The 11,910-nt window shown below is 39.8% G+C and overlaps 1 protein-coding gene across 1 annotated transcript; it reads left to right on the top strand.

Moving 5' to 3' along the window:
* Positions 1–246: 246 nt before the first annotated feature.
* GALR1 (galanin receptor 1) lies at positions 247–11,674 on the top strand. Its single transcript, XM_066328096.1, has 3 exons — positions 247–1,094; positions 7,531–7,596; positions 11,147–11,674. The coding sequence occupies exons 1-3, from the start codon at positions 393–395 to the stop codon at positions 11,462–11,464; spliced, it is 1,086 nt and encodes a 361-aa protein (XP_066184193.1). The 5' UTR covers positions 247–392; the 3' UTR covers positions 11,465–11,674.
* Positions 11,675–11,910: the final 236 nt, after the last annotated feature.

Genomic DNA, 11,910 nt, shown 5'->3' with positions numbered 1-11,910 from the left:
GCACCTGCAAGCCGAAGGGAGGGAAGAAAAGGCGGGGGCAAATAAAGAGGGCAAGGAAACCGCACCTCCCCTTTCTCCGGGGAGACGTTCCCGGGGAGCTCAGGCAGTCTCCCGGAGCAGCGCGGAGGCTCCGCGGGCGGGGCGGGCGCGGCCGAGCGCCTCCCCGGCGGCGGGGGCTCGGGGCCGGGGCGGGCGGAGCGCTGCTGAGGAGGGCGGCGGGGCCGCCTCCGCTCCCGGCAGCGCAGGCTGCTCCCAGCGCGGCGGCACCTCCGCCCTTCCCTTCCCCGGGGCTGGTGGGGCGGCTGCCCCGGGCTCGCCGCGGTCCGCGGTGCCGGGAAGCGGCGGCTCCGCGTTCCGCCCGCGGAAACTTTGGCCGGCGCGCAAGGGGAAGGATGGAGCCGGCAGAGCCCGCGGCGGCGCCCCTCAACCTGTCCCGAGCCGCGGCAGAGACGCCCCGCGGGGGGTTCAACCTGTCCGGGCTGCCAGAGGCCGAGGGGAAGCCCCTCTTCGGCATCGGCATCGAGAACTTCATCACCTTGATCGTCTTCGGTTTAATCTTCACCCTGGGGGTGCTGGGCAACACCCTGGTGATCACGGTGCTGGCGAGGAGCAAGCCAGGCAAGCGCCGAAGCACCACCAACATCTTCATCCTCAACCTGAGCATCGCTGACCTGGCCTATCTGCTCTTCTGCATCCCCTTCCAGTCTACGGTCTACGTGCTCCCCACCTGGGTGCTGGGAGCCTTCATCTGCAAGTTCATCCACTACTTCTTCACCATCTCCATGCTGGTGAGCATCTTCACGCTCTCGGCCATGTCTGTGGACCGGTACGTGGCCATCGTGCACTCCCGACGCTCCTCAGCCTTGCGCGTTCCCCGCAACGCGATGTTGGGCGTGGGGCTCATCTGGGCGCTCTCCTTCGCCATGGCCTCGCCTGTGGCTCACCACCAGCGCATCTTCCACCGCGAGACCAGCAACCAGACCTTCTGCTGGGAGTTCTGGCCCAACCCACGCCACAAGAAGGTCTACGTGATTTGCACGTTCGTCTTCGGGTACCTGCTCCCACTGCTGCTCATCTCCTTCTGCTATGCCAAGGTGGGGCAAATGTAACAGGTTGTGGGGGGACACAGGGGTGGAAAAGGTGTCCGTGAGCTGTAGGGCCATTTCTGGGCATGTGGAGGGACTTTACACTGTTGGGAGAAAAAGGAGCAGGAGTGAGTTTGTGCCACAAAGGGAGAAGGCAGGTTTTATAGCTGAGGGGGGACAATACATGTCCAGTGTCACAGAGAGGTCAGAACAGGGATTGCACGGAGTGAGTGGAGGGTTGTTCTGGCAATTACTGAAGTCTCTCTGTCAGATTTCCTCGATCCAGAATGCTAAGAAGCTCCAGTGCTCTGCTGCTTTCTCCATCACCATAACTCTTAATTTCTTGTGGTGCTGTGTGAGGAGTTTCACTCAATAAAGAAAGTACAACAAAGCAACAAGTTGTACAGGCTTCAGATGAAACATTGTGGTTCTTGAAAATGCGCAGTGCACTTGAAAGTGACAAAAAGTTATGTTTGGTGTTAAGAGTAAAATGTGCATCCTGCTGCCTGGTCCCGGTGGTGCCGTGTGTTGACCCGGTTGAAGCTGATGAGAGAGTAACCTCTGACTTCAGCAAAGGCAGGTGGTTCTAGAGAGCAGGGCATGAGAACCCAGGTAGGAAAAGGGAAAAATCAAGGGTGCCTGAATATGGGTATTTAAGGACTTTCCTGCTTAAGCAAAGTGTCACATTTTTCTGGAGTAATAATTGCAGCCTTCAGCGTATGATCCTCTGCTTGCTGCTGAACAGGATCTGGAGCACCACTTGCTACCTGCTGAGTTAGGCAGAGATCCTGCTCTTTCTTTGCCAGCTGCCTTCAGTTGCAGGATTTCTCCTTAGGCAGTGATTTACTTTTGAGAGGATAGTACTACTCGTGCAAATAAGGACTGCTTAAGTCAGTTTTTCAGATGGCAAGTTCAATAGATGTACCTGAAGTATTCGATTTGAACAAGTAATTTTATGTTGCGCTCAGTTTTATATGTATTACATCTGCTTAATTGTGATGTGCAAATTGAGGCTATGATGTTTTCCTGCTCTGATGAAACTGAGGCATGTAGAACACAAAGGACAACAATTCTAAATGGCTGTTCATAGTGGAACAAATCCAACCTGGCAAATGAAGAAGAAACTCAAGTTTTCATACATAAACCAAATCCTGCTTTCCCTGAATGAATACACTGATATTTCATCTACTGTGGTGAATATGACTGAGCTGTAGTGATAGATCATCAGTTTGAAGAAGATATTACACATTGCAGGGAGAATGTTACAGAATGTGTGCACAGGGGGCTTTCAGTTACTAATTCTTCTGTTTTTTCAAAGCCAGTGCATCTTCAGTTCCAGCATAAAGTACTGGCCTTAAAAGTCTAATTATATGAGAGAAGATTAAAAAGAAATCTTTCAGAATTAGCATAGTCCTAAACAGTGTAGACATGAAAAAAGCAAATATGCTTAACCAAAATATGTCGTGGTAAATAAAACACACTCTGCTTTACAAAACACAAAAGCACCTCTACAGAAGTAAACCTTTCAATATTAGTATTAATATGTAGTTTAAAAAAAAGGCAACAAAAAACCCCTCCAAGCCACCAAAAGCCACTCAATGTGAAAAATATGCCCAGGAACAAGTTAGTAAAATCAAGTCCACCTGAAATTACGATAAAATCATGTGTTTAAACTATTGCCAGGCTAAGGGCTCACCCTGGCTTTGTGATATGCTTTGAGCCTGTAAGTGTGATCCTGCTTGCCATGGTGTCAGGCTGGAGGAGCTAACCTGAAGGGGTGAATTTTAGAAGCTAGCTAGAAAACAGCTGGTATACACCATCAGTTTACAAGCTGAAAAGTGCCGTGACTTGTACAGAGCTCTCGAAGGTGTTTGTACCCTGCAGCTGAAGACTTACTCCTGCCCTCTTGGAAGCCACTGACAAACCTCCAACAGCAATGTTTTGGGGTGGGGAGAGCCTTCTCTTCTCAGGCTGAGCAACCCCAACTTTCTCAGCCTGTCTTCATAGGAGTCATTAATCTCTGCATTAGTTTCTTACAGACTTCACTGGTTTTCATGAACTGTGGATCAGCGAGATAACGCAATCTTCTGCTATGGTAAATTAAGACAAAGGAGACTCATTTCTCTATTTGAATATATTGCCTTTTCCAGAGTCCTTTAAGGCAGTTCTGTTTCTTTCATAAACAAATTGCAATTGAACTTTCAGTTTTGAAAGTCTCATTTTTTAGGCACTCTAATAGGGAGCCAAGTTCTTTCCCTCTCACTCACATTTATAGCATATTAGCAGAGATTTGTATTTTTCCCATGGATAACAAAGCTGTTACAATGTACAGAAGTGCTAAAGTAGTGCCAGGTATTTGGAAGCAGTGTCTTCCCAAATTATCTCATGTGATATAAGCTCTTCAGGCAGAGATTTATGAGATCATGCTCTGTCTTGTGTGTACAGCTACCTCTTTTCTCTCTTCCACAAGTAACATTGGTTCAGTTTCAATGCAAATTTTTGATAGAGGAGTGAAAATATCAGAATTAAGGATACTTCCCTAGTTTTGTGAAAACAGCAGACAGTGAAGAAGATGGAGAGTCTCCATTATCCTCTGTCTTTTAAAGAGTCACTTTGCAGTCCACTGTTTAACACCAGACAAGCCATAAGGGACGAGGTCTTACCAGTTTACAGAGAAAACACATCTTTTTAGGAACATAGTCAAAAAGTCACAGATCTGTAAGAAACCAGCTTTTGTTGCCTCAGAACTACTCCTGAAAGAAGCTTACTGCATCAGAGGGAGGAGCAGTGATTATGTAGTGACCAGCTGAGTCTCAGCACTGCATACTTACACACACCTTGTGTTCTGACTCTTTTATTGCTTGTCATTTTACTTGCTATGTTTTTGTGATACTGACTTTTTGTATGTGTTTCATAACAGTGCTACAACATTTGCTCACTAATATCTCCTTAAAGGGTAAAGTGATAAATGATTCCCAGTCAGCTTCTAACAGTTAACATCTGCCAGAGTTGTGCAATGTTACAACTAATTTTGGGTAGCTCCATTATTCAAGGATTCACTCCTTGAAAGTTAAGCCTTTTTTCAATGTAACCTTTAGGCTGGACACCTAAAATTATTAGCAAACATTTCCTTTTATAGATGTGTAATGTTAAAAGCTTTCTTTAAAACAAATATGTCTTGCCTCAAGAATGTTTCCATTATTATTTATCATTCTGAACATTCTGAATTCATGTCATGTATGATTTACAGACTTGGTTAAAACTAAACCATAAAAAGTAACAACCTCAACATAAAATACAAGCTTATCTGGATTTGCATATTTTATCCTAAATTTTGCTGAGCAGCTAGGGGAAAATATTATTAAACTGCACTGAAAGAGAAAAATAAAAGGTATGGTACATTAGTCATACATTCTTAATTGAAAGAGGGTGAAGGATCTCTCATGACAATAGAAATAGCAGCATTACTTTAAAACATGGATTGCAGGCAGTGGCACTTGAATTTCAGTCAGGTTCATACTACAAACATGATTCAGAATGTAATACTTACATTATCTGTGAAACAAGCAGTTCATTCTTACTAGACAGTGACCTTGTGCAGGCTTTCCTTCTGCATGATTTTCAGTGGGTGATAATGAGGGTGTAGTCAGTGAGATGCCAGACAGCAAACACGGTTTTTTTAACAGTGTAGACTTCAAGCTTCCACAATGTTTGATAGACTTATGTGAATAGGCACAGATAATTGAAGTTATTTTCTTCACTCCTGTATTAGAAGAATCTCTTTCTCAACTTGATTTGGTCAAAATCCTGTCAGGCCTCTCAAGCCAATCTTGCATGTAGTTTCTGAAACAAGTGAGGGAAAAGAATAACTAAAAAAAATTTAAAAGTGAAAAAAAGAAAGAAAGAAAAAGAAAAGAGATGAGAAAGGAAAGAAGAGAAAATGAGAGAAAAGAAAATAAGAAAAGATAAAATAAAAATAAAATGTCTGTAGGCAAAACCAAGGGCCTACCAAATGTCATGAGTGGTTGTGGTGATATGGTCTGGACCCGATTAGATCCTACAAGTCTCCTTACAGTCTCTTACACAACGACATAATTTTCTTACCACAGCTGTCTGTCCTCATCTCCAGAAAATAGGGAAGCTGATCTCTGAACAGCAGGTACATGAAAGCTGGAGTTGAAAATATTGCATCTTATGAGTCCTGGCTGGAACCTATTTTTTAGCAAGCTGAGTATTTCATTCCATGGGTTAAAAATGCACACACAAATATATTAGTGGATATTTTGAAATAATTTTTTAAGATACATAGCCTGAGACAAATTGAGAGGGACATTGTAGAGTTATTGTTCATTCAGACTGTTAGAGGAACAATTGATTATTCATTGGCTCAGAGAAGAGGCAATTTGAACAGGGTAGTGGGGAGAATTTCTTCTATTTGCCTTGTAGTGTTTGTGCATAAGCATGGCTCTTTTTTAATACTCTGTGGCATTCTGTGTAGGTCTTTGAGAGCTGTTCCACTGCTGTTGATAAGTAATTGCATTTTGCCTATTTCTCTTGCTGCTACCTTTCATGTCATCTGGTACAATACTATGAGGAGCCAATATGTTTTCACTGCAAATACTTATTTTATGAAATATGTATGTAATCCAAAAGAGGGGAAGCTGAGAAGGTTCATCTGAAGGTTATAATCTAAACTGACAACAAAACCCTCCAGCACCACCACCCAACCTCCTCAAGTATCCAATTTACCTGCTTTTTATCCTGCATCTTTCTTTGAACTGGAGCAAGATACAATGCAAAACTTCAGGCTAAAAGCTTCAAAAGAGAAGAAAAATATGTTTGTAGCTTTAAAAAATGTTTTGCAGTTCTGATCTCTGGGAAGAGTTTATCAGACTTTAGTTTTGGGCCATGAGGGAGAATCACGGAGCCGTGCAGTCATCACTGGGTGGCACATGGTGGGATTTGCAAAGGCTCAGTAGAAACAGCCCATCACAGTAAGTTTTGTGAAGGGAACATGACAGATGAAGAAGCAGTGATGGGGCATGAACTTAATTGCATTCCTCCTATGCCCTTTGTTTTAGTTTTATGTTTTTCACTGATGGACTCAGCTATTCAGCTGGTCTGTACAGGGTGATGGGAGGTGAATAAAAAGTCTGTGAGCCAGACTGTCATCTCCTTGTTCTTCTGCTGGGATTCTGTCCTTTCCTTTGGCTCTGCGTCATACTGAAGAAGAAGGAAATAAAGTAAAAATGGGACTTTCTCAGGGAAAGCCCATTTATTTTTCTCCTGTTTTTTCTTAGCTTGGGTTAGCCCTCAGAAGTGGCCTGGATAGTGTTTCCAAACAGGAAGTGCACACAGGGTGAGTCACATGGCAGTACACAGACAGGCACAAATGAACTGCACTTAGAATAATAAGTGGTTATAAGTAATTACTTATTTTTATTGTGGTTGCTGGTTCTCTGGGAGCTAAGAGTAGATATCTAAAAAAGGAAGTCTGCTGATGTGCTCTGGATATATGGATATTCACAAATACCATCTTACTTCTTTTAATTCAATATGTATGTCTATAAAACTCAAATGCCGGGGTGGGATCAAGTCTGTAGATCATCTTGACTGATGTCTTTCCTGTTAGTGGTTAGCTGTGCACCCCAGAGAACAGAGAAAATGTCCCCAGATTATATGAAAGAATCTGAATTTGGACCCTTTTCCCCACCTCAAGATCTCTATGCATCCTCTGTCCAAAACCTTACGTGTAAATGATTATGTTAAAATTTGGACCCTGCTCTTGAACAATGCGCCTTTTTGTGACGTATTTTTAAAATTTGCTTGTGAAACACACATAGTGAGTATCATCACATTGTTGTTAAAGGTCATGCCTCGTGTGTCATGCCTCGTGTGTCATGCCTCATTTTAGTACAAATTATTTTTGAAAGCCTAAGCTTCTTTCAAAGATCGAACAGTGCCAAGGTGTTGATTATATTAATCAAGCATCCCTCTGAAGGAAGCAAATTATGCAGGTGACTCAGAAAAGCTCTGACTCAAAACATACACTTTTCTTATGTTACACACACTAAAGGTCATTCTAAACCAACAGTCTTTCACTTTTTACAGAAAAAGAGAGATTGCTAATTCTATGTACAAGATAGGTTTCCATCTGTTTCCCTGTTAACTTGTGATATGTATTTGTTATGTAATACATCTGAATATTTTTATAAGAATTCAATTGTGGTCTGCTTGTATTTGTTGGTTCATATGGACTCCCATATGAAATTCTTTTGGTTTTCCTACTGTGCATGTTTGAAATGTGTAAGCTGCTTCAGTGATATTTGTTAGTGAATCATGCAGTACTGGAGAGCACAAGAATACTCTAAGATACATGGGTTGGAATTTTGTTTGAATAGAAATTGGGGAAATATGATAAAGAGATGCAAATTAATCTTTTCAGGTTCTTAATCATCTGCATAAGAAGTTGAGAAACATGTCAAAGAAATCAGAAGCATCCAAGAAAAAGGTATGTTGCGTACACTACTAGTACTCATTTGTGTGTATTTTGGTTTTATGGCTAATCAAATTTGGTACTTGTTGCTAAATATGTAACAGAAAGAAGAAATTAAAATTAATTATTTAATGAAATATTCAGTGTCCCTCTGAACATAGCAGATTGGAATCTTTTCTGATCCAAGTTTTCTGATCACATTGCATCTGAGATCCTCATATTTGGAACTTCAGAGCATCTGGAATATAGGCATAGGGAGACAACCTGTCAATTGTATAAATTTTTTTTTCTCACAGGAATTTTCCCCTGACTTGTAAATCATGGGATTTTTGATTTATTTATTTTTTTTTTTACTAGCTGATTTTGTAACGCTTCAGTGAATAATTCCTAGGTTGCATGAAGAACCCTTAAAATGAAATTTATTGTGCTTCCCATTAGGAATCTAGTAAGAGACTTTTAATGATTATCCAATTCTCCTATTGATTTTCTATACAATGTTTTTTCTCTTGCATTCAAGACATAAGTTATGTACTGAATACAAATAGAATCATGAAAGGTCTTTAAAGAAGAATATAAGCTTCAAGATTTAGAACAGTATTTGAAAGATGCATTTAAACAGAGAATTTGTCAGTTAATATAATGTGATTGTGTTTTTTGAGCAGATTTGACCACCGTGATCATTTGACTAACTTCTCATTTTATGGATGTGGAGGAAAAACCCCTTAAGCTATAGCTCTTCATTTGATCTGATCACTGCTTTCATATGGGCATGGAGAGTGCCTGCAGTGTTAATGAGATATACATGAACTCAACAAGGAATAAATACTCTCTTATTTATGCTTTCTCTATTTTTTTTAAAAAGTATCCTACTAAATAGATTTTGATTCCTAGAATTAAAAGCATTATGGCCCTGACTCAGTAAAACACTTAACATATATACTTTTGCATTCAATGTTGTCAAGACCAAAGGTACAGTTTTCAAAGACATTTTGTACGTTGCCGTCTCTCATCTAAATTATTCTCAAACTGGAAATATATCTGCATTTCCTCTAACCACTAGCTCTCAAAAAATTGCAGATCTGACTAGGAATTAACTTCCATAGCTTTAGGATAAAGCATTACAGGTATGATCAAGACTGCTTGAACGTATCAAGGTTGAGTGGCCAAAGAGGAAAAATACCCCAAAAGCAGTCCAGAACTTTTTTTGCCTTTGAAAATGAGTTTCTAAACCCAAGGCCAAACTCATATTTTTCAAAACAACTCTGTCTTCGTTAGTGTGCTAGTGCTCTCTCTGGTTACCATATCTTTCTTCTTTTCCTCCTACTGTTTTGTGAAGAATGCATTTCAGGTGTAATTATACATTTTTAGCTTTATTTAAGCCTTTACAAACATCCTAGTAGGATGTTAAAATAAATTTGCTGCAATTGTGGGCGAAAAAAAGAAAAATATTAATTTCCCTAAATTCTGTTTTTCATGCTTTTTGGTCACATAGCATCAATATTAACAGCATAGACTTCAAGTGGGTTTTATTTACCAGAAAGAAACCCCAAGCAAGCTCCCAGTAGGTAAAAAAAGAGCTTTAGTGATACCTTGCTTGCAAGACAAAGTGATTTTGAAAAGGTAAGCTCTGAAGTTAGGTTTAGGAGGAACAATGGGATAAAGCAGATGTTGTGAGGTTTCCTAATACAAAATTGCTTCTTCTGCAGATATGAAATACCTTAAGTAAAAGTTACAAGAGAGTTAGTTACAAGTGACACACTGTCACTCTCTGCTTTCAGGTGCATTGATAGCCTATTGAAAGTCAGTGATTTTCCTGGTTAATTTTTCTTAGAATTTGGAACAAACTGAAGTAATATGCCTCTTTTGAAGTAATACTGCCTGTGGAATCCTGAAAATTTGTTTTCACTTGTATTATTAACCCATTGAACACATCAATCAGAGAATAAACTGCTCTTAATTGATGCAGTCTTGTTAGAACATTCTTCTGATAAGACCTGAAAAAGAAAATATCTCTGTGGATGTTTTAGTGGCAACTGATTTAAACTACATAGGGCTAAGTAGAAGAATGGCTTGTGAAAACAGATGATTTCTTTAGACTCAACAAATTACATTAGCTATAGATATAATGACCTTTGGTTTCTGTTGTGAGGTCATACTGATCAACAACAGCATCTGTCATAAGTTATTTTGACCTGCTACCACAGAAATCAAATCATTTTTCCTATAAGTTTTTCTAAGCTAACTCATGTTCTGATTAGATAGGTCAGTTTAATTATTACTGAGAATTAATCTGTTCAAGAAGTATAGATCAAGTTCAATAAATTGGCAAAAATATAGATATTTTCTATGGGGCAGTATTTATCACTCTGTGGCCACTGGGTTAGTTTTGGATGTGAAGAAGTTACCTGAAAAATTATGTTATAAAGTGTTAATATACTAATTATAATGGCTCATGACATAATATACTTTGGAATTATTATTAGACTTTTATTCAGAGACTTATTTAATTGAAAGAGGTACTTGGTAGAGGAATAGATATTAATTAGTTAGGCCACTGCAATGCACTAGCTGCTGTTTGTGAAGTAGGTGAAAGCTACAGAAAACATTGACAGAGTCCACTGTACCCTGACAGAATTCCTTCAGCTCCTGAGGGGTCCCTACCAACTGATTCTGGAGCTCAGAATGGATCTAATGAAATTGATGGTCCTCTCATAAATAGTGGAAATGGAGTGTGGGAGCAGCACTGAGGATATTTTTTGTTCCATTTTTAATTTAGTGTGTGGTAGTGAACTTTAATTTCCAGATTTGTTTTGATAGTGTACAATCACCAGAGATTTCAAGCCCTTACTTTTTTTTCCCCCACCAGTTGTATCCTATAATGTTTTTTGTATGACACTCCCTGTGGAAATTCTGTGTTTAAAGCAGATACTTTCAAAAAGCTTACTTTAGTAAGCATTTGAGCAAGCTCTAAGCTGTTCCACCAGCTGCCTTCATGTATAATAAAGCTCTCTTGAAATTTTCATCAGAAGTTCTTGTGCAGGGTACTAAAGTACTAATAATCATTCAATTGCTAATTTAGTAGTCTTTAGTAATCTAAATATTATTAACCATTAATAAATAATACTAAATATTGCTATATTATATACTAAATATTACTAAAATATTAGTAATCATTAGATCTGGATGAGATTTCCCAATGACCCCTGTTGTCTTTATTTTACAGCAGGCTCAGGCCCACTTCAGAAAAAGCTAAGCTTTTGTATAGGGAGTTAGGAACATCATTCTTTACCTTTGAGGAAAGTTGTGTATTTGCTGTTTACTGTGACATGTTCCAAGGCTGAGGTTCTCATTGCAGTACTTCACTATGCAAAATAAAGCCATATAGGTAATGGGGTGAAATCAGTAACAAATATTGCAGTGTGTTCCCTCTCAGTGTACTTTTTGTTGTGGGGTTTTTTGGTTTTATTGGGCTTTTTTTTCCTTCCAAATAGTAGTTTTGAAGTAGGTTTAAAGCTGATTGTTGGAGTGCTCATCAGACATATGTGTTTTCCTTTCCTTGTCTCAGACAGCACAGACTGTGTTGGTGGTGGTAGTGGTTTTTGGCATCTCCTGGCTGCCTCATCATGTGATCCATCTCTGGGCTGAATTTGGAGTTTTCCCACTGACTCAAGCCTCCTTTCTCTTCAGAGTAACTGCACACTGCCTGGCTTACAGCAATTCTTCTGTGAACCCAATCATATATGCATTTCTATCTGAAAATTTTAGGAAGGCCTACAAACAAGTCTTCAAATGCCAGATTGGTAATGAGTCGCTTCTGAATGATGCTAAGGAAAATAAAAGTCGGATAGATACACCACCCTCTACCAATTGTACCCACGTGTGAATGTTGGTTCTTCCTTTATGTAAACGAAACACCAAGGAAAAAAAGCACAATGAGGTTTATCCTGGGTTTATCTTGGTAAAGCTAATTGCTATTTAATGTACTGGAGCTGCATTTGTAACCAAACTTTGTGAAACTTGTATGAAAGAAACCTGGGCTGATCCTTTGCATCTTAGATAGCTTTGTCCAATAAACCTCTTGGACTTTCATAGATATTTGAGGAAAAAGTGTTGACATGATTTGTCTGTATCCTTACTCACTAAGCATACAAAGGTACAAGAAGATGTTGATGTGGCAGGTAACTTTCTGACATCTTACTCCATGAAAGTGAAAAATGGATAAATTTTCTGTCCTAGACATAATAAATACTGGACTACTATGATTTCAAAGAGGAAAGCTTTTGTTCTCTCTTCAGATTGTTTTGACGATGCCTTTTTTTCTTTTTAAAC

Source organism: Sylvia atricapilla, chromosome 1 (genome assembly GCF_009819655.1).
Source record: "Sylvia atricapilla isolate bSylAtr1 chromosome 1, bSylAtr1.pri, whole genome shotgun sequence".
NCBI classification, from domain to species: domain Eukaryota; kingdom Metazoa; phylum Chordata; class Aves; order Passeriformes; family Sylviidae; genus Sylvia; species Sylvia atricapilla.
Note: the sequence above shows the minus strand (reverse complement) of the source record. Positions and strands in the feature narration are given on the sequence as shown.

Excerpts from the sequence above, each read along its gene's own strand:
- GALR1 (XM_066328096.1), top strand. The coding sequence starts at position 393 with ATGGAGCCGGCAGAGCCCGCGGCGGCGCCCCTCAACCTGTCCCGAGCC. Across the intron at positions 1,095-7,530 it reads TCTCCTTCTGCTATGCCAAG|GTTCTTAATCATCTGCATAA; the intron begins GTGGGGCAAATG and ends TAATCTTTTCAG. Across the intron at positions 7,597-11,146 it reads CAGAAGCATCCAAGAAAAAG|ACAGCACAGACTGTGTTGGT; the intron begins GTATGTTGCGTA and ends TCCTTGTCTCAG.